Source organism: Salmo salar, chromosome 20 (genome assembly GCF_965601325.2).
Source record: "Salmo salar chromosome 20, fSalSal1, whole genome shotgun sequence".
Lineage (NCBI taxonomy): Eukaryota > Metazoa > Chordata > Actinopteri > Salmoniformes > Salmonidae > Salmo > Salmo salar.
The window spans coordinates 89,359,984-89,380,041 of NC_138310.1; the positions used below are offsets into that span (position 1 = coordinate 89,359,984).

At 44.9% G+C, this 20,058-nt stretch overlaps 1 protein-coding gene across 4 annotated transcripts in view; it reads left to right on the forward strand.

Annotated features, from left to right (window-relative positions):
- LOC106581531 (rho guanine nucleotide exchange factor TIAM1) overlaps positions 1-20,058 on the forward strand; it is a 169,406-nt gene that overhangs the window by 144,132 nt on the left and 5,216 nt on the right. For all 4 annotated transcript variants that reach the window (XM_045704104.2, XM_045704103.2, XM_082966802.1 and 1 more), the window contains exons 14-15: positions 1,554-1,658; positions 9,558-9,639. In XM_045704104.2, the coding sequence (XP_045560060.2) occupies positions 1,554-1,633 (80 nt within the window). In that variant the 3' untranslated portion in view covers positions 1,634-1,658; positions 9,558-9,639. The remainder of the gene's footprint in view (positions 1-1,553; positions 1,659-9,557; positions 9,640-20,058) is intronic.

The following is a 20,058-nucleotide window of genomic DNA, read 5'->3' on the forward strand; positions in this document are numbered from 1 at the left end:
TAGCTGCTGGTTACAGTTTAAACACAGTATAGGTTGTTAGCTGCTGGTTACAGTTTAAACACAGTATAGGTTGTTAGCTGCTGGTTACAGTTTAAACACAGTATATGTTGTTAGCTGCTGGTTACAGTTTAAACACAGTATATGTTGTTAGCTGCTGGTTACAGTTTAAACACAGTATAGGTTGTTAGCTGCTGGTTACAGTTTAAACACAGTGTCGGTGTGTTTTAAGTTGTTAAATGCACAGGGTATCCACGGCATTACTGAAATGTGAAATACTGTTGATATAGCCAGCTGCCTATAGGGCCAGATGGGTGGGGCTCTAGCCAGCTGCCTATATCAAATTTATTTTAAAATCAATCAAATTTATTTTTATATAGCCCTTCGTACATCAGCTGATATCTCAAAGTGCTGTACAGAAACCCAGCCTAAAACCCCAAACAGCAAGCAAAGCATGTGAAAGAAGCACGGTGGCTAGGAAAAACTCCCTAGGAAAAACTCCCTAGAAAGGCCAAAAACCTAGGAAGAAACCTAGAGAGGAACCAGGCTATGAGGGGTGGCCAGTCCTCTTCTGGCTGTGCAGGGTGGATATTATAACAGAACATGGTCAAGATGTTAAAATGTTAAAATGTTCATAAATGACCAGCATGGTCAAATAATAATAATCATAGTAGTTGTCGAGGGTGCAACAAGCACGTCCGGTGAACAGGTCAGGGTTCCATAGCCGCAGGCAGAACAGTTGAAACTGGAGCAGCAGCACGGCCAGGTGGACTGGGGACAGCAAGGAGTCATCATACCAGGTAGTCCTGAGGCATGGTCCTAGGGCTCAGGTCCTCCGAGAGAAAGACAGAAAGAGAGAAAGAGAGAATTAGAGAGAGCATATTTAAATTCACACAGGACACCGGATAAGACAAGAGAAATACTCCAGATGTAACAGACTGACCCTAGCCCCCCGACACATAAACTACTGCAGCATAAATACTGGAGGCTGAGACTGGAGGGATCAGAAGACACTGTGGCCCCATCCGATGATACCCCCGGACAGGGCCAAACAGGCAGGATATAACCCCACCCACTTTGCCCATCCGCCAGATGGGCGGGGCTCTAGCCAGCTGCCTATAGGGCCAGATGGGCGGGGCTCTAGCCAGCTGCCTATAGGGCCAGATGGGCGGGGCTCTAGCCAGCTGCCTATAGGGCCAGATGGGCGGGGCTCTAGCCAGCTGCCTATAGGGCCAGATGGGCGGGGCTCTAGCCAGCTGCCTATAGGGCCAGATGGGCGGGGCTCTAGCCAGCTGCCTATAGGGCCAGATGGGCGGGGCTCTAGCCAGCTGCCTATAGGGCCAGATGGGCGGGGCTCTAGCCAGCTGCCTATAGGGCCAGATGGGCGGGGCTCTAGCCAGCTTTGTGTTTTTTTTATCATACTTATTATTTTTTGTTGATTCTATTGGTCCGTTAAGCCAGGCAAGCTCAATCACACACAGATAAAGTATTTGATCCCAGATCTGCTACTCAGCCTGTGCCAATCCTCTTTCTGTCCTCTTTCCTGAACTCTACAGGCCCACCGGCTGGATCCTGCCAAACATTACCTCCGTCTCAAGTTCCTCATCGAAAACCAACTCCAGTTCTACATCCCTAAACCGGAGGAGGACGTGTGTGACTTGGTACGTCTGGGTGTGTGTGTGTGTGTGTGTGTGTGTGTGTGTGTGTGTGACTTGGTGGTTGTGTGTGTGTGTGTGACTTGGTACGTGTTGTTGTGTGTGTGTGTGTGTGTGTATGTGACTTGGTACGTGTTGTTGTGTGGTTGTGTGTGTGTGTGTGTGTGTGTGTGTGTGTGTGTGACTTGGTGGTTGTGTGTGTGTGTGTGTGTGTGTGACTTGGTGGTTGTGTGTGTGTGTGTGACTTGGTACGTGTTGTTGTGTGTGTGTGTGTGTGTGTGTGTGTGTGTGTGTGTGTGACTTGGTACGTGTTGTTGTGTGGTTGTGTGTGTGTGTGTGTGTGTGTGTGTGACTTGGTACGTGTTGTTGTGTGTGTGTGTGACTTGGTACGTGTTGTTGTGTGTGTGTGTGTGTGTGTGTGTGTGTGTGACTTGGTACGTGTGGTTGTGTGTGTGACTTGGTACGTGTGGTTATGCGTGTGTGTGTGACTTGGTGTGTGTGTGTGTGTGTGTGTGTGTGTGTGTGTGTGTGTGTGTGTGTGTGTGTGTGTGTGTGTGACTTGGTACGTTTCTGATTTCCTCACAGATTATCTCCTGTCACAGTTCTAGCACCCCGCTGAGATAGCAACACTCTGATCCCCACACACACACACACACACACACACACACACACACACACACACACACACACACACACACGGTTTTCCGTGAGGAAAATGTGGATCCGGGCATGTGACCAGCAGCATTTTAATTTATTGGACATTTGAGAAATGTACCAGACCCATATTTATTTATGTTTATTTAACCTTTTATTTAACGAGGCAAGTCAATTCTTATTTACAATGATGGCCTACCCGGGCCAAACCCTCCCCTAACACTGACAACGCTGGGCCAATTGTGCGCCGCCCTATGGGACTCCAAATCACGGCCAGTTGTGGTACAGCCTGGAATCGAACCAGGGTCTGTAGTGACGCCTCTAGCACTGAGATGCGGTGCCTTAGACCGCTGTGATACAGCCTGGAATCGAACCAGGGTCTGTAGTGACGCCTCGAGCACTGAGATGCGGTGCCTTAGACCGCTGTGATACAGCCTGGAATCGAACCAGGGTCTGTAGTGATGCCTCTAGCACTGAGATACGGTGCCTTAGACCGCTGTGATACAGCCTGGAATCGAACCAGGGTCTGTAGTGACGCCTCGAGCACTGAGATGCAGTGCCTTAGACCGCTGTGATACAGCCTGGAATCGAACCAGGGTCTGTAGTGACGCCTCTAGCACTGACATACGGTGCCTTAGACCGCTGTGATACAGCCTGGAATCGAACCAGGGTCTGTAATGACGCCTCGAGCACTGAGATGCAGTGCCTTTGACCGCTGTGATACAGCCTGGAATCGAACCAGGGTCTGTAGTGACGCCTCGAGCACTGAGATGCGGTGCCTTTGACCGCTGTGATACAGCCTGGAATCGAACCAGGGTCTGTAGTGACGCCTCGAGCACTGAGATGCGGTGCCTTTGACCGCTGTGATACAGCCTGGAATCGAACCAGGGTCTGTAGTGACGCCTCTAGCACTGAGATGCGGTGCCTTAGACCGCTGTGATACAGCCTGGAATCGAACCAGGGTCTGTAGTGACGCCTCGAGCACTGCGATGCGGTGCCTTTGACCGCTGTGATACAGCCTGGAATCGAACCAGGGTCTGTAGTGACGCCTCTAGCCTTAGACCGCCGCGCCACTCTGGAGCCCTCATACAGTATGCATACGGTGCGTGACCCATTAGGACAAGGATCATGAACTAGATTCAGCCGCTGAACAATTGTTTTCTTGAGTGTATGGTCAGGGGACCAGAACATAAATACGAATAATTTGTAGACTACAAATTGACTGCAAGAAGCCCAAAACCAATTTAATATTTGACTAAAACGTAATAATTTCAAACCTTGCTTACATTTGTATACAATCTCTTTATTATGAGTGGGAATACTTTGGAACAGATTTCTAGAATTAAAATCATTTGGTGTGTTTTTTTACAAACTTTTATGTCATTTTTTGGGGGATTAAAGTTGGAAATGGAAAATCCCCTGCTGCCTGGCAGTTGGGGAACCTTGCATCCTGCATTAGGCTCTCCATCCACAGTGCTCAGAATAACAGAAATCACAATTAGATTATTGTAATTCATCTAAACATTACATGCAACTCCTGTAATGAAGCAGACAATAAAAAGTAATTTTCAAACATTTGGCAAAATGCAATTAGCTGGAAAACACCGTTCTAAACAGAGAGCCTGGGGGAACACCGTTCTAAACAGAGAGCCTGGGGGAACACCGTTCTAAACAGAGAGCCTGGGGGAACACCGTTCTAAACAGAGAGCCTGGGGGAAAACACCGTTCTAAACAGAGAGCCTGGGGGAACACCGTTCTAAACAGAGAGCCTGGGGGGAACACCGTTCTAAACAGAGAGCCTGGGGGAACACCGTTCTAAACAGAGAGCCTGGGGGAACACCGTTCTAAACAGAGAGCCTGGGGGAACACCGTTCTAAACAGAGAGCCTGGGGGAACACCGTTCTAAACAGAGAGCCTGGGGGGAACACCGTTCTAAACAGAGAGCCTGGGGGGAACACCGTTCTAAACAGAGAGCCTGGGGGAACACCGTTCTAAACAGAGAGCCTGGGGGAAAACACCGTTCTAAACAGAGAGCCTGGGGGAACACCGTTCTAAACAGAGAGCCTGGGGGGAACACCGTTCTAAACAGAGAGCCTGGGGGAACACCGTTCTAAACAGAGAGCCTGGGGGAACACCGTTCTAAACAGAGAGCCTGGGGGGAAACACCGTTCTAAACAGAGAGCCTGGGGGGAAACACCGTTCTAAACAGAGAGCCTGGGGGAAACACCGTTCTAAACAGAGAGCCTGGGGGAACACCGTTCTAAACAGAGAGCCTGGGGGAACACCGTTCTAAACAGAGAGCCTGGGGGAACACCGTTCTAAACAGAGAGCCTGGGGGAAACACCGTTCTAAACAGAGAGCCTGGGGGAACACCGTTCTAAACAGAGAGCCTGGGGGAACACCGTTCTAAACAGAGAGCCTGGGGGGAACACCGTTCTAAACAGAGAGCCTGGGGGAACACCGTTCTAAACAGAGAGCCTGGGGGAACACCGTTCTAAACAGAGAGCCTGGGGGAACACCGTTCTAAACAGAGAGCCTGGGGGAACACCGTTCTAAACAGAGAGCCTGGGGGAACACCGTTCTAAACAGAGAGCCTGGGGGAACACCGTTCTAAACAGAGAGCCTGGGGGAACACCGTTCTAAACAGAGAGCCTGGGGGAACACCGTTCTAAACAGAGAGCCTGGGGGGACACCGTTCTAAACAGAGAGCCTGAGGGGACACCGTTCTAAACAGAGAGCCTGGGGGAACACACCGTTCTAAACAGAGCGCCTGGGGGGGAACACCGTTCTAAACAGAGAGCCTGGGGGAACACACCGTTCTAAACAGAGAGCCTGGGGGAACACCGTTCTAAACAGAGAGCCTGGGGGAACACCGTTCTAAACAGAGAGCCTGGGGGAACACCGTTCTAAACAGAGAGCCTGGGGGGAAACACCGTTCTAAACAGAGAGCCTGGGGGAAACACCGTTCTAAACAGAGAGCCTGGGGGAACACCGTTCTAAACAGAGAGCCTGGGGGAACACCGTTCTAAACAGAGAGCCTGGGGGAACACCGTTCTAAACAGAGAGCCTGGGGAGAACACCGTTCTAAACAGAGAGCCTGGGGGAACACCGTTCTAAACAGAGAGCCTGGGGGAACACCGTTCTAAACAGAGAGCGTGGGGGAACACCGTTCTAAACAGAGAGCCTGGGGGAACACCGTTCTAAACAGAGAGCCTGGGGGGAACACCGTTCTAAACAGAGAGCCTGGGGGGAACACCGTTCTAAACAGAGAGCCTGGGGGAACACCGTTCTAAACAGAGAGCCTGGGGGAACACCGTTCTAAACAGAGAGCCTGGGGGAACACCGTTCTAAACAGAGAGCCTGGGGGAACACACCGTTCTAAACAGAGAGCCTGGGGGAACACACCGTTCTAAACAGAGAGCTTGGGGGAACACACCGTTCTAAACAGAGAGCCTGGGGGAACACACCGTTCTAAACAGAGAGCCTGGGGGAACACACCGTTCTAAACAGAGAGCCTGATGCGAGCTGTTCCGTGTGTGACAGAGATGAACCTGTTTTAAAAACTTAGAAAGACTATGATGAGGCAACAACTAGCATGGGTTATTAACATGACCAGGATGGGTTGTTAATGACCAGGATGGGTTGTTAATGACCAGGAGATGGGTTGTTAATGACCAGGATGGGTTGTTAATGACCAGGATGGGTTGATAATATGACCAGGATGGGTTGTTAATGACCAGGATGGGTTGTTAATGACCAGGATGGGTTGTTAATGACCAGGATGGGTTGTTAATATGACCAGGATGGATCGATAATATGACCAGGATGGATCGATAATATAACCAGGATGGGTCGATAATATGACTAGGATGGGTCGATAATATGACTAGGATGGGTCGATAATATGACCAGGATGGGTTGATAATATGACCAGAATGAATTGATAATATGACCAGGATGGGTTGTTAATGACCAGGATGGGTTGTTAATGACCAGGATGGGTTGTTAATGACCAGGATGGGTTGTTAATATGACCAGGATGGATCGATAATATAACCAGGATGGGTCGATAATATAACCAGGATGGGTCGATAATATGACTAGGATGGGTCGATAATATGACTAGGATGGGTCGATAATATGACCAGGATGGGTTGATAATATGACCAGGATGGGTTGATAATATGACCAGGATGGGTTGTTAATGACCAGGATGGGTTGTTAATGACCAGGATGGGTTGTTAATGACCAGGATGGGTTGATAATATGACCAGGATGGGCTGATAATATAACCAGGATGGGTCGATAATATGACTAGAATGGGTCGTTAATATGACCAGGATGGGTCGATAATATGACTAGGATGGGTCGTTAATATGACCAGGATGGGTCGATAATATGACTAGGATGGGTCGTTAATATGACCAGGATGTGCCTTTGGCTTCTAGACAAATGAGGAAAGTTGATATGAAAACCAATAGAACAGGCGAGGAAGTCTTTATAAAAATAATTGCTTCCACGTTTTTTTATGGTGGGATTTTGGCTAGGCTCCTTTGAAGCAGAGTAAGACATGCCTCATGATATGAAGTAAAATGTTAAGGTTTCCAACATTTCAGTTTATATTTTCCAAATACATAGGCTAAATCCGCCATTTTAATTGAAGGCGTGCTTCCATTACCAGGAGAGAAATACAAATAGTAGGCCTTTTTTAATTGTGGCCATCAAAACGTTTTTAACACGCGATTGAATTTAGAAATTGTTGCAAACTTAATTATGCAAATGAACCTATAGACTGATTAACATACCTGGTCAAATGTATTTCCATCAATGAATCAAACAATTCTCCCGGACATTTGGCTGGCACCACATTTTTTTTAAATACTGGTTATCGGATACCCTCACACACACACACACCTACACACCTACACACACACCTACCTAGGTTTATACCTACTTTCTCCCTACTTGTTGTTGGATTTGTGAGGAGTCACTAGATGTAGGCGTGCAGAAAAGGAGGGAGCGAGAGAGAGAGGGGTAACTCCCCAGTCATCTAGAGAGAGGGGTAACTCCCCAGTCATCTAGAGAGAGGGGTAACTCCCCAGTCATCTAGAGAGAGGGGTAACTCCCCAGTCATCTAGAGAGAGAGAGAGGGGTAACTCCCCCGTCATCTAGAGAGAGGGGTAACTCCCCAGTCATCTAGAGAGAGGGGTAACTCCCCAGTCATAGAGAGAGGGGTAACTCCCCAGTGATCTAGAGAGAGGGGTAACTCCCCAGTCATAGAGAGAGGGTAACTCCCCAGTCATCTAGAGAGAGGGGTAACTCCCCAGTCATCTAGAGAGAGGGGTAACTCCCCAGTCATCTAGAGAGAGGGGTAACTCCCCAGTCATCTAGAGAGAGGGGTAACTCCCCAGTCATCTAGAGAGAGGGGTAACTCCCCAGTCATCTAGAGAGAGAGAGAGGGGTAACTCCCCAGTCATAGAGAGAGGGGTAACTCCCCAGTGATCTAGAGAGAGAGAGAGGGGTAACTCCCCAGTCATAGAGAGAGGGGTAACTCCCCAGTCATCTAGAGAGAGAGAGGGGTAACTCCCCAGTCATCTAGAGAGAGAGAGAGGGGTAACTCCCCAGTCATAGAGAGAGGGGTAACTCCCCAGTCATCTAGAGAGAGAGAGAGGGGTAACTCCCCAGTCATAGAGAGAGGGGTAACTCCCCAGTCATAGAGAGAGGGGTAACTCCCCAGTGATCTAGAGAGAGGGGTAACTCCCCAGTCATAGAGAGAGGGTAACTCCCCAGTCATCTAGAGAGAGGGGTAACTCCCCAGTCATCTAGAGAGAGGGGTAACTCCCCAGTCATCTAGAGAGAGGGGTAACTCCCCAGTCATCTAGAGAGAGGGGTAACTCCCCAGTCATCTAGAGAGAGGGGTAACTCCCCAGTCATCTAGAGAGAGGGGTAACTCCCCAGTCATAGAGAGAGGGGTAACTCCCCAGTGATCTAGAGAGAGGGGTAACTCCCCAGTCATAGAGAGAGGGGTAACTCCCCAGTCATCTAGAGAGAGGGGTAACTCCCCAGTCATCTAGAGAGAGGGGTAACTCCCCAGTCATCTAGAGAGAGGGGTAACTCCCCAGTCATAGAGGGGTAACTCCCCAGTGATCTAGAGAGAGGGGTAACTCCCCAGTCATAGAGAGAGGGGTAACTCCCCAGTCATAGAGAGAGGGGTAACTCCCCAGTCATAGAGAGAGGGGTAACTCCCCAGTGATCTAGAGAGAGGGGTAACTCCCCAGTGATCTAGAGAGAGGGGTAACTCCCCAGTCATCTAGAGAGAGGGGTAACTCCCCAGTGATCTAGAGAGAGGGGTAACTCCCCAGTCATCTAGAGAGAGGGGTAACTCCCCAGTCATCTAGAGAGAGGGGTAACTCCCCAGTCATCTAGAGAGAGGGGTAACTCCCCAGTCATCTAGAGAGAGGGGTAACTCCCCAGTCATCTAGAGAGAGGGGTAACTCCCCAGTCATCTAGAGAGAGGGGTAACTCCCCAGTCATCTAGAGAGAGAGAGAGAGGGGTAACTCCCCAGTCATCTAGAGAGAGAGAGAGAGGGGTAACTCCCCAGTCATCTAGAGAGAGAGAGAGGGGTAACTCCCCAGTCATCTAGAGAGAGGGGTAACTCCCCAGTCATCTAGAGAGAGAGAGAGAGGGGTAACTCCCCAGTGATCTAGAGAGAGGGGTAACTCCCCAGTCATAGAGAGAGGGGTAACTCCCCAGTCATCTAGAGAGAGAGAGAGGGGTAACTCCCCAGTCATCTAGAGAGAGGGGTAACTCCCCAGTCATCTAGAGAGAGAGAGAGGGGTAACTCCCCAGTCATCTAGAGAGAGAGAGAAGGGTAACTCCCCAGTGATAGAGAGAAGGGTAACTCCCCAGTGATAGAGAGAACGGTAACTCCCCGGACGCCCCCACAGACTCGGTATATCTCCCTACCCTTAATAAAGATATATAACATATATCCTTATTAAGTGTATACAAATGATTGAGATACACAAATTAATTCCTTTCTGTCTCTGACAGTACGGGAGAGCTATGCACACAGGCATTTACATATACATAAGTTAGACTCCCTCCTCCTATTCCATTCCTGCTTCTTTGTGTAATAAAACATTAATGTTCCTTCCATCTCTCTCTCTCCTTCTCCTTCTCTTGCCTTCTCTCTCCATCTTTCTTTCCTTTTCTCTCTTCATCTCTCTCGTTCTCTATTCTCTCCACAGCTTTATAAAGAGATAGAGCTGGGCTCCAAAATAACCAAAGTCATCCAGTTCGACAGGGATGAGTCCTGTATGATTGGTTACGGTAAGGATGAGTCCTGTATGATTGGTGACGGTGAGGATGAGTCCTGTATGATTGGTTACGGTAAGGATGAGTCCTGTATGATTGGTTATGGTAAGGATGAGTCCTGTATGATTGGTTATTGTAAGGATGAGTCCTGTATGATTGGTTACGGTAAGGATGAGTCCTGTATGATTGGTGACGGTAAGGATGAGTCCTGTGTGATTGGTGACGGTAAGGATGAGTCCTGTGTGATTGGTGACGGTAAGGATGAGTCCTGTGTGATTGGTGACGGTAAGGATGAGTCCTGTGTGATTGGTGACGGTAAGGATGAGTCCTGTGTGATTGGTGACGGTAAGGATGAGTCCTGTGTGATTGGTGACGGTAAGGATGAGTCCTGTGTGATTGGTGACGGTAAGGATGAGTCCTGTGTGATTGGTGACGGTAAGGATGAGTCCTGTGTGATTGGTTACGGTAAGGATGAGTCCTGTGTGATTGGTGACGGTAAGGATGAGTCCTGTATGATTGGTGACGGTAAGGATGAGTCCTGTATGATTGGTGACGGTAAGGATGAGTCCTGTATGATTGGTGACGGTAAGGATGAGTCCTGTATGATTGGTTACGGTAAGGATGAGTCCTGTATGATTGGTGACGGTAAGGATGAGTCCTGTATGATTGGTGATGGTAAGGATGAGTCCTGTATGATTGGTGACGGTAAGGATGAGTCCTGTATGATTGGTGACGGTAAGGATGAGTCCTGTATGATTGGTGACGGTAAGGATGAGTCCTGTGTGATTTGTGACGGTAAGGATGAGTCCTGTGTGATTGGTGACGGTAAGGATGAGTCCTGTGTGATTGGTGACGGTAAGGATGAGTCCTGTATGATTGGTTACGGTAAGGATGAGTCCTGTGTGATTGGTGACGGTAAGGATGAGTCCTGTATGATTGGTGACGGTAAGGATGAGTCCTGTATGATTGGTGACGGTAAGGATGAGTCCTGTGTGATTGGTGACGGTAAGGATGAGTCCTGTGTGATTGGTGACGGTAAGGATAAGTCCTGTGTGATTGGTGACGGTAAGGATGAGTCCTGTATGATTGGTGACGGTAAGGATGAGTCCTGTATGATTGGTGACGGTAAGGATGAGTCCTGTGTGATTGGTTATGGTAAGGATGAGTCCTGTGTGATTGGTTATGGTAAGGATGAGTCCTGTGTGATTGGTGACGGTAAGGATGAGTCCTGTGTGATTGGTGACGGTAAGGATGAGTCCTGTGTGATTGGTGACGGTAAGGATGAGTCCTGTGTGATTGGTGACGGTAAGGATGAGTCCTGTATGATTGGTGACGGTAAGGATGAGTCCTGTATGATTGGTGACGGTAAGGATGAGTCCTGTGTGATTGGTGACGGTAAGGATGAGTCCTGTGTGATTGGTGACGGTAAGGATAAGTCCTGTGTGATTGGTGACGGTAAGGATGAGTCCTGTATGATTGGTGACGGTAAGGATGAGTCCTGTATGATTGGTGACGGTAAGGATGAGTCCTGTGTGATTGGTTATGGTAAGGATGAGTCCTGTGTGATTGGTTATGGTAAGGATGAGTCCTGTGTGATTGGTGACGGTAAGGATGAGTCCTGTGTGATTGGTGACGGTAAGGATGAGTCCTGTGTGATTGGTGACGGTAAGGATGAGTCCTGTGTGATTGGTGACGGTAAGGATGAGTCCTGTGTGATTGGTGACGGTAAGGATGAGTCCTGTGTGATTGGTGACGGTAAGGATGAGTCCTGTGTGATTGGTGACGGTAAGGATGAGTCCTGTGTGATTGGTGACGGTAAGGATGAGTCCTGTGTGATTGGTGACGGTAAGGATGAGTCCTGTGTGATTGGTGACGGTAAGGATGAGTCCTGTGTGATTGGTGACGGTAAGGATGAGTCCTGTATGATTGGTGACGGTAAGGATGAGTCCTGTGTGATTGGTGATGGTAAGGATGAGTCCTGTGTGATTGGTGACGGTAAGGATGAGTCCTGTGTGATTGGTGACGGTAAGGATGAGTCCTGTATGATTGGTGACGGTAAGGATGAGTCCTGTGTGATTGGTTATGGTAAGGATGAGTCCTGTGTGATTGGTGACGGTAAGGATGAGTCCTGTGTGATTGGTGACGGTAAGGATGAGTCCTGTATGATTGGTGACGGTAAGGATGAGTCCTGTATGATTGGTGACGGTAAGGATGAGTCCTGTATGATTGGTTACTTCTATTTTGAAGAAACATTCAAATGAAAGACCTGGACAAGATGACGGACTGAACACAACAATGTAGATCACAATATAAAAACGTAATATTCAATATCGGTAAGTCAGACTAAATATTAGCACTACACGAACTGGTGAAACACAAAACAAATCATAAGACTAGAGAAATGTATCGACAAATATTACAAAAACAAGCAACAGCCAAACATGACGGAGAGTAAGACAGGGGAACCAATCTCAACATGACGGAGGGTAAGACAGGGGAACCAATCTCTACATGATGGAGAGTAAGACAGGGGAACCAATCTCAACATGACGGAGGGTAAGACAGGGGAACCAATCTCAACATGACGGAGAGTAAGACAGGGGAACCAATCTCAACATGACGGAGAGTAAGACAGGGGAACCAATCTCAACATGACGGAGAGTAAGACAGGGGAACCAATCTCAACATGACGGAGGGTAAGACAGGGGAACCAATCTCAACATGACGGAGAGTAAGACAGGGGAACCAATCTCAACATGATGGAGAGTAAGACAGGGGAACCAATCTCAACATGACGGAGAGTAAGACAGGGGAACCAATCTCAACATGACGGAGAGTAAGACAGGGGAACCAATCTCAACATGACGGAGAGTAAGACAGGGGAACCAATCTCAACATGACGGAGGGTAAGACAGGGGAACCAATCTCAACATGACGGAGGGTAAGACAGGGGAACCAATCTCAACATGATGGAGAGTAAGACAGGGGAACCAATCTCAACATGATGGAGAGTAAGACAGGGGAACCAATCTCAACATGATGGAGAGTAAGACAGGGGAACCAATCTCAACATGACGGAGGGTAAGACAGGGGAACCAATCTCAACATGACGGAGAGTAAGACAGGGGAACCAATCTCAACATGACGGAGAGTAAGACAGAGGAACCAATCTCAACATGACGGAGAGTAAGACAGGGGAACCAATCTCAACATGACGGAGAGGAAGACAGGGGAACCAATCTCAACATGACGGAGAGTAAGACAGGGGAACCAATCTCAACATGACGGAGAGTAAGACAGGGGAACCAATCTCAACATGACGGAGAGTAAGACAGGGGAACCAATCTCAACATGACGGAGAGTAAGACAGGGGAACCAATCTCAACATGACGGAGAGTAAGACAGGGGAACCAATCTCAACATGACGGAGAGTAAGACAGGGGAACCAATCTCAACATGACGGAGAGTAAGACAGGGGAACCAATCTCAACATGACGGAGAGTAAGACAGGGGAACCAATCTCAACATGACGGAGAGTAAGACAGGGGAACCAATCTCAACATGACGGAGGGTAAGACAGGGGAACCAATCTCAACATGACGGAGGGTAAGACAGGGGAACCAATCTCAACATGACGGAGAGTAAGACAGGGGAACCAATCTCAACATGACGGAGAGTAAGACAGGGGAACCAATCTCAACATGACGGAGAGTAAGACAGGGGAACCAATCTCAACATGACGGAGAGTAAGACAGGGGAACCAATCTCAACATGACGAAGAGTAAGACAGGGGAACCAATCTCAACATGACGAAGAGTAAGACAGGGGAACCAATCTCAACATGACGGAGAGTAAGACAGGGGAACCAATCTCAACATGACGGAGAGTAAGACAGGGGAACCAATCTCAACATGACGGAGAGTAAGACAGGGGAACCAATCTCAACATGACGGAGAGTAAGACAGGGGAACCAATCTCAACATGACGGAGAGTAAGACAGGGGAACCAATCTCAACATGACGGAGAGTAAGACAGGGGAACCAATCTCAACATGACGGAGGGTAAGACAGGGGAACCAATCTCAACATGACGGAGAGTAAGACAGGGGAACCAATCTCAACATGACGGAGAGTAAGACAGGGGAACCAATCTCAACATGACGGAGGGTAAGACAGGGGAACCAATCTCAACATGACGGAGAGTAAGACAGGGGAACCAATCTCAACATGACGGAGTAAAATCTCAAACAAAAACGTGACTCTTCTACAGACACAGACGATTTAATCTTTTCACCAGCGGGAATGGTAAAGGTCGAAACCCATCTGTTTATATCAATAAATGACAAACTGGGCTACATACTTGCTCTAGTCAGTGAGGATATAAAAGAGTTGAAGGCCTCGAGATGAGTGACGAAAAAGCTGTGACACTGGAGAAAGAGACAAACAAGCATAAAGGAACAGTCAATAAGATTGAAACTGATGTTAATGAACTTAAAAAGGAAAACATCGTTCTGAGAGAAGCCTTACTTCACATACAGACTAGATCCATGAGAGAACATCTGGTACTTACAGGTATCCAAGAGAAAGAAGGAGAAGTTCCTGAATGTGTAGTTATTGTGTAGAGTTCCTACTTACAGCGCTTCAGATCCCACGCGAAGCTATCGACAAAATCCAGCTCCAACAACTCTAAGGGCAGAGGTATGAACGCCCAATCGTTGCCTTATTTAAAGATAAAATAATGATTAAAAGCCTGGGTAAAAGACCTGCTGGCATGAAAATAGGCATGAATGATCAGTTCCCGAAGGAAAATACAGAACGCCGCAAAGTTCTGTATCCAATCTTCAAGGAAAATAGATTGAAAGGGAAACGCATAGCTCTCGTAGTCGATAAACTGGATATTGATAACCAAATGTTCAGAGACTACTCCATGGCTATTCTAAATGTTACAAAGTTCTCATAGAGGAGGCAAATAATGAAACACAATACTAGCCATGGTATGGATTGTAATAATACAAAACAATATATAGCTTTTCTATCTATCTTCAAATATAACTAAATGGAACACAAAAGCACTAATTCAGCATGGTGGAGATAAAAACACAGCAGACAGAAGGCTCAGTATGTGGGTATGTGTGGATGTATTGAGATGGATGGATGGTGTGGTGTGTGTTTTCTGGTGTTTGGGAGAGTGTGGCGTTACGTGAGTGAGAAAGGAAATGGTTGCATATCCCAGAACCAATGTATGTCTGTGAGCAGGGGGGGTTGTGAGAGCTTTCAATGTTGTGCAGATGAGGGATATACATTTTATAATGAATAATACGTCTCATTTATTTATTGTCCTATCATGGTGGAACTACATTGTTATAATAAATGATACATCTAATTTATTTATTTATGATCCTATATTGATGGAACGGTCCACAACCCTTTACCCTAGACGCCCACCTGAATGACCCAGACACTGAAGAGAAGTCCCTGCTGTTAGCTGTCTGTATGCAGCCAAAATACATACAGACCCTTGTGGCACAAAATAATCAAAAGGTCTGACTGCACAGAGATGCTTGGTAATATGGTCACTACGGGGGATCATGTGTGGGTGTTTCAGGGGAAGGGGGTGGATCTGACCTCCATCACCTAGAACGTGACAATGGTTAATCAAATCTCCCCGTTTCTGCCCATTTTTTTTTGCTCAGTTTTGCAGGCCTTCTCATACAGCTGCAACTGTATATGCATTCGTAAATCAAGACCTTTCTTGAGTCGGGCTCTGAGATGGTGCAACTGTTAAGCATCTGGTTGTTTGTGGGGGAAAGGAGTTGAGTGTGTAATGTATTTATATCTCACAACTGTTGCTAGGGTGTAAAAGATGTTAGGGACAATATAGGATGAATCACAATAATTGTTTGCTAAAATAATAATTTCTTGATAAAATAATAATTGCTTGCCAAAAGATAATTTTGTAATGGCGAGACTGATGAGATGTAAAAATCCTTTACATAGACTGCCTACATTACTACAAATATTAATAGCTAATTATGGAAAATAAGATGAACAGGAACTTTAAATTGTTAATAGCTATATATAACACAAATCGAGGTGAGGGCGATGGAAATGCATTTGGCGGTTGATCTGCTTCTGTTCTGTGGGTGGCACTGTGTGCTCTTTTCAAAGGATGGGTCCCGGTCTCTCCGGGGTCATGGGATCTGGGGGTCGGGGGTGGTCTGCCGGGCATTGGGATGACAACCCAACTCGGCATGAGGAGGGGTTGTTAGCGGGTGGAATAGTAGGGACCAATTGGAGGTTTACTTTGTAGCAATGCAAATATCATGGTACAGCTATATAGACACTCAATCATCATGTTACCTTTTAATGGTATGTTTACAAACAGATATTATGATGAATAGAATTGAAACTTGTGTCTCATTATGGTAAATGGTGAAATAAGTATAGCCAGTTATAATTGTAATGGCTTAGCCGGTAATAAGAAAAGACGATCAGTATTTTCCTGGCTAAAAGAGAAGGAATATAATCTATTGTTTGCAGGAAACTCATTCAACAATTTTAGATGCCGTTTTTTGATTAAAGGACTTGGGGGGCCAAATATATTTCTCCCATGGGCAAAGAAATTCAAAAGGAGTGATGAAATTAGTTAACAATTTGCCCATCTTTTCTTTTTATTGGCCAGTACTGGCTTTTTCTTTGCAACTCTGCCTAGAAGGCCAGCATCCCGGAGTCGCCTCTTCATTGTTGACGTTGAGACTGGTGTTTTGCGGGTACTATTTAATGAAGGTGCCAGTTGAGGACTTGTGAGGCGTCTGTTTCTCAAACTAGACACTGATGTACTTGTCTTGTTCAATTGTGCACCGGAACCTCCCACTCCTCTTTCTGTTCTGGTTAGAGACAGTTTGCGCTGTTCTGTGAAGTGAGTAGTACAGAGCGTTGAGATCTTCAGTTTCTTGGCAATTTCTCACATGGAATAGCCTTCATTTCTCAGAACAAGAATAGAATGACGAGTTTCAGAAGAAAGTTATTTATTTCTGGCCATTTTGATCCTGTAATCGAACCCACAAATGCTGATGGTCCAGATACTCAACTAGTCTAAAGAAGGCCAGTTTTATTGCTTCTTTAATCATAACAACAGTTCTCAGCTGTGCTAAAATAAAGGGTTTTCTAATGATCAATTAGCCTTTTAAAATGATAAACTTGGATTAGCTAACACAACGTGCCATTGGAACACAGGAGTGATGGTTGCTGATAATGGGCCTCTGTACGCCTATGTAGATATTCCATTAAAAATCAGCCATTTCCAGCTACAATAGTCATTTACAACATTAACAATGTCTACACTGTATTTCTGATCAATTTTATGTTATTTTAATGGACAAAAAAAAGTACTTTTCTTTCAAAAACAAGGACAATTCTTAGTGGCCCCAAACTTTTGAACGGTAGTTTATATTACAGCCTTCCCTGTAGCTCAGTTGGTAGAGCATGGTGTTTGCAACGCCAGGGTTGTGGGTTCGATTCCCACGGGGGGCCAGCAAAAAAAATAAAAAAATGTATGAAATTCTATGAAATGTATGCATTCACTACTGTAAGTCGCTCTGGATAAGAGCGTCTGCTAAATGACTAAATTACTCTTACAGAATTTCCACGTGGGCAAAGATATTGGAAATGTAATCAAAGCCTACTGGATGATAACTTGTTTATAACTAGGACAGAATAATTTATAACAGACTTTATCCGACATAACATAGGTACCCTTATTATATGGGACACTTTTAAATGTACCTTTAGAGGCCATGCAATTCAGTACTAATTTATTTTAAAAAAAGCAATTTTGGTCAAAAGAGTCCATATTAACTAAGGAAATGAAAGGACTAACAGTACAGACAGATAGCAATAAAAAATGTACCATAGAGGCACAGAGTAAGTTAGAGGAAAAACAAAATGAAATGTAGAGACTTATCCAAGAAAGATCCAGTGTAATATATTATAAAAATAAAGTGAACTGGATGGAATATGGGGGGAAATGCTAAAGTACTTTAAGCATATGTCTCCTCCATCTCCACTAACTGAAGCTAATTTTATGGATTTTTTTCATATTAATAATGTGAAATTAACATCTGTACAGAAAGACTCATGTGAAGGCCAAATTACAGAGGAGGAACTTCTTGATGCAATTAAAGCCTTTAAGTCCGGATAAACTCCAGAGCTGGATGGCATAACAGTGGAGGTATATCAAACTTTTTTTGATATACTCAGAGGACCGTTATTAGCATGTTTTAACCACTCCTATATAAACGGTAGATTATCAGGTACTCAACAAGAAGGTCTGATTTCATTATTACTGAAACAGGATCCAAGTGGTAAATATAAAGATCCAGTCCATAAAAAAAAATTGGAGGCCTCTGACACTTCATTATTGTGATGCAAAAAATACAACTTTTACATTACAGTGTAGTTTACCAATAAAATGGTCTGACGGGGATGTGGACATACTCTGTGTACAGTTCCCGAAAGAAAGAAATGATCTCACTCCAATACATTTTAATAGAAAGTTAGCAAAAATAGATAAGATTTTGCTACCATGGAAAGGAAAATACATATCTATTTGTGGACAAATCACCCTGATTAACTCTTCAGTCATATCCCAGTTTACCTATTTGCTTATGGTCTTGCCTACACGTAGCGACTTGTTTTTTAAATTATATGAGCAAAAAATATTCAATTTTATTTGGAACGGCAAGCCAGACAAAATTAAACGGGCCTATTTATATAATGAATATGCTTTCGGAGGGCAGAAATGATTAAATATTAAAGCATTAGACCTCTCACTAAAGGCATCAGTCATACAAAAGTTATACTTAAAACCCGAAATGGTTCTCTAGTAGATTAATGCGAATGTCTCACCCCATGTTCAAGAATGGTCTTTTTCCATTTATTCAGATTATAACAGCTGACTTTCGGTTATTTGAGAACAAAATCATCTCCGAAATATCCTTTAAAAAAAACCAACAAGCCATTGAAAGTTGGTTGCAATTTCAGTTTAATCCACCTGAAAAGACAGAACAAATAATACAACTAATATTGTGGTTAAACTCAAATATACTAATTGATTTAAAAAAACTAAATTTTTCGATAAAATGTATAATCTTTGTAAATTATATCATAAATAGAATTGGTGGAGTTACGTCACACATGCAGCTAACACAGACATATGGAAATGTCTGCTCTACCCAAAATTACAACCAACTAATTTCAGCATTACCACATAAATGGAAGAGGTAAGTGGAAGGGGGAAAAAGTAAGGAACTTGTCTGTCAGCCCTGCATTAAAGAAAATAAATGGTTAAAGAAAATTGTGATGAGTAAAAACATACCAATTAAGGACCAAAAATTTGACAGCTGTGCCATATAAATTGCAAAATAGAAAAAGTAAGGAACTTGTCTGATGGCCCTGCATTAAAGAACAAAATTGGTTAAAGGAAATTGTGATAAATAAAAAAACTATACCAGTTTCATTTAAGGACCAAAAAATGGACAGCTGTGCCATGTAGATTGCTAAATAGTTGGGAAGAGATTTTTGATCTACCGATTCCATGGCACATGTTTTATGAACTGATACACAAAACAATGCTGGATTCAATTTAAATTATTATACAAAATTCTTGCAATCAATATAATGTTATATATTTATATATGGGGGATCCAATCTTCCCAGCTCTTCAGATTTTGCTGCGAGGAGGCAGAGTCATTAGATCATTTATTTTAGTAATGTCCATATCTAGCTCGTTCTTGGTCACAGGTCCAGGAACGGCTGTAGAATTGCAACATTTGTCTAGAACTAACGCTGCAGATAGCAATACTGGGTGATTTGAAAAGTCATAGTCAATCGATCAATAATATAATAATTATTTTAGCAAAAATGTTTCTTTAATTTACAATCTGTAGAAACTATGAGAATAGAAAGGTTCAGTACGTTTGTGAAACATCACTGCCCCGTTCAAATAGAAATCCAAAATGGATGGTGTTAAGAGATAGATGGGAGGGGTTGAATGGAGCTGAAGGGTGGGACTAATAACAAGATAAACAATGTAAAACATACTGGGTCTGTAAAATGTATATAGGTTCAGAAACTTTGTGAAATAGCACAGTTACAAATATAAATCAAACTGGATGGACATCAGAAATAGAGGAAGGACTAAAAACAAACAAAATATAACTATTGTAAAATAGATTGTGTCTGTAAAATGTGTATAATATGTATAAGCTGGAAGTAAAAGCCTATATATTTACCCCAAAAATGTATGGAGGATTGGAAATGATGCAGACAATTAAATCAAATCAAATCAAATTTATTTAAATAGCCCTTCGTACATCAGCTGATATCTCAAAGTGCTGTACAGAAACCCAGCCTAAAACCCCAAACAGCAAGCAAT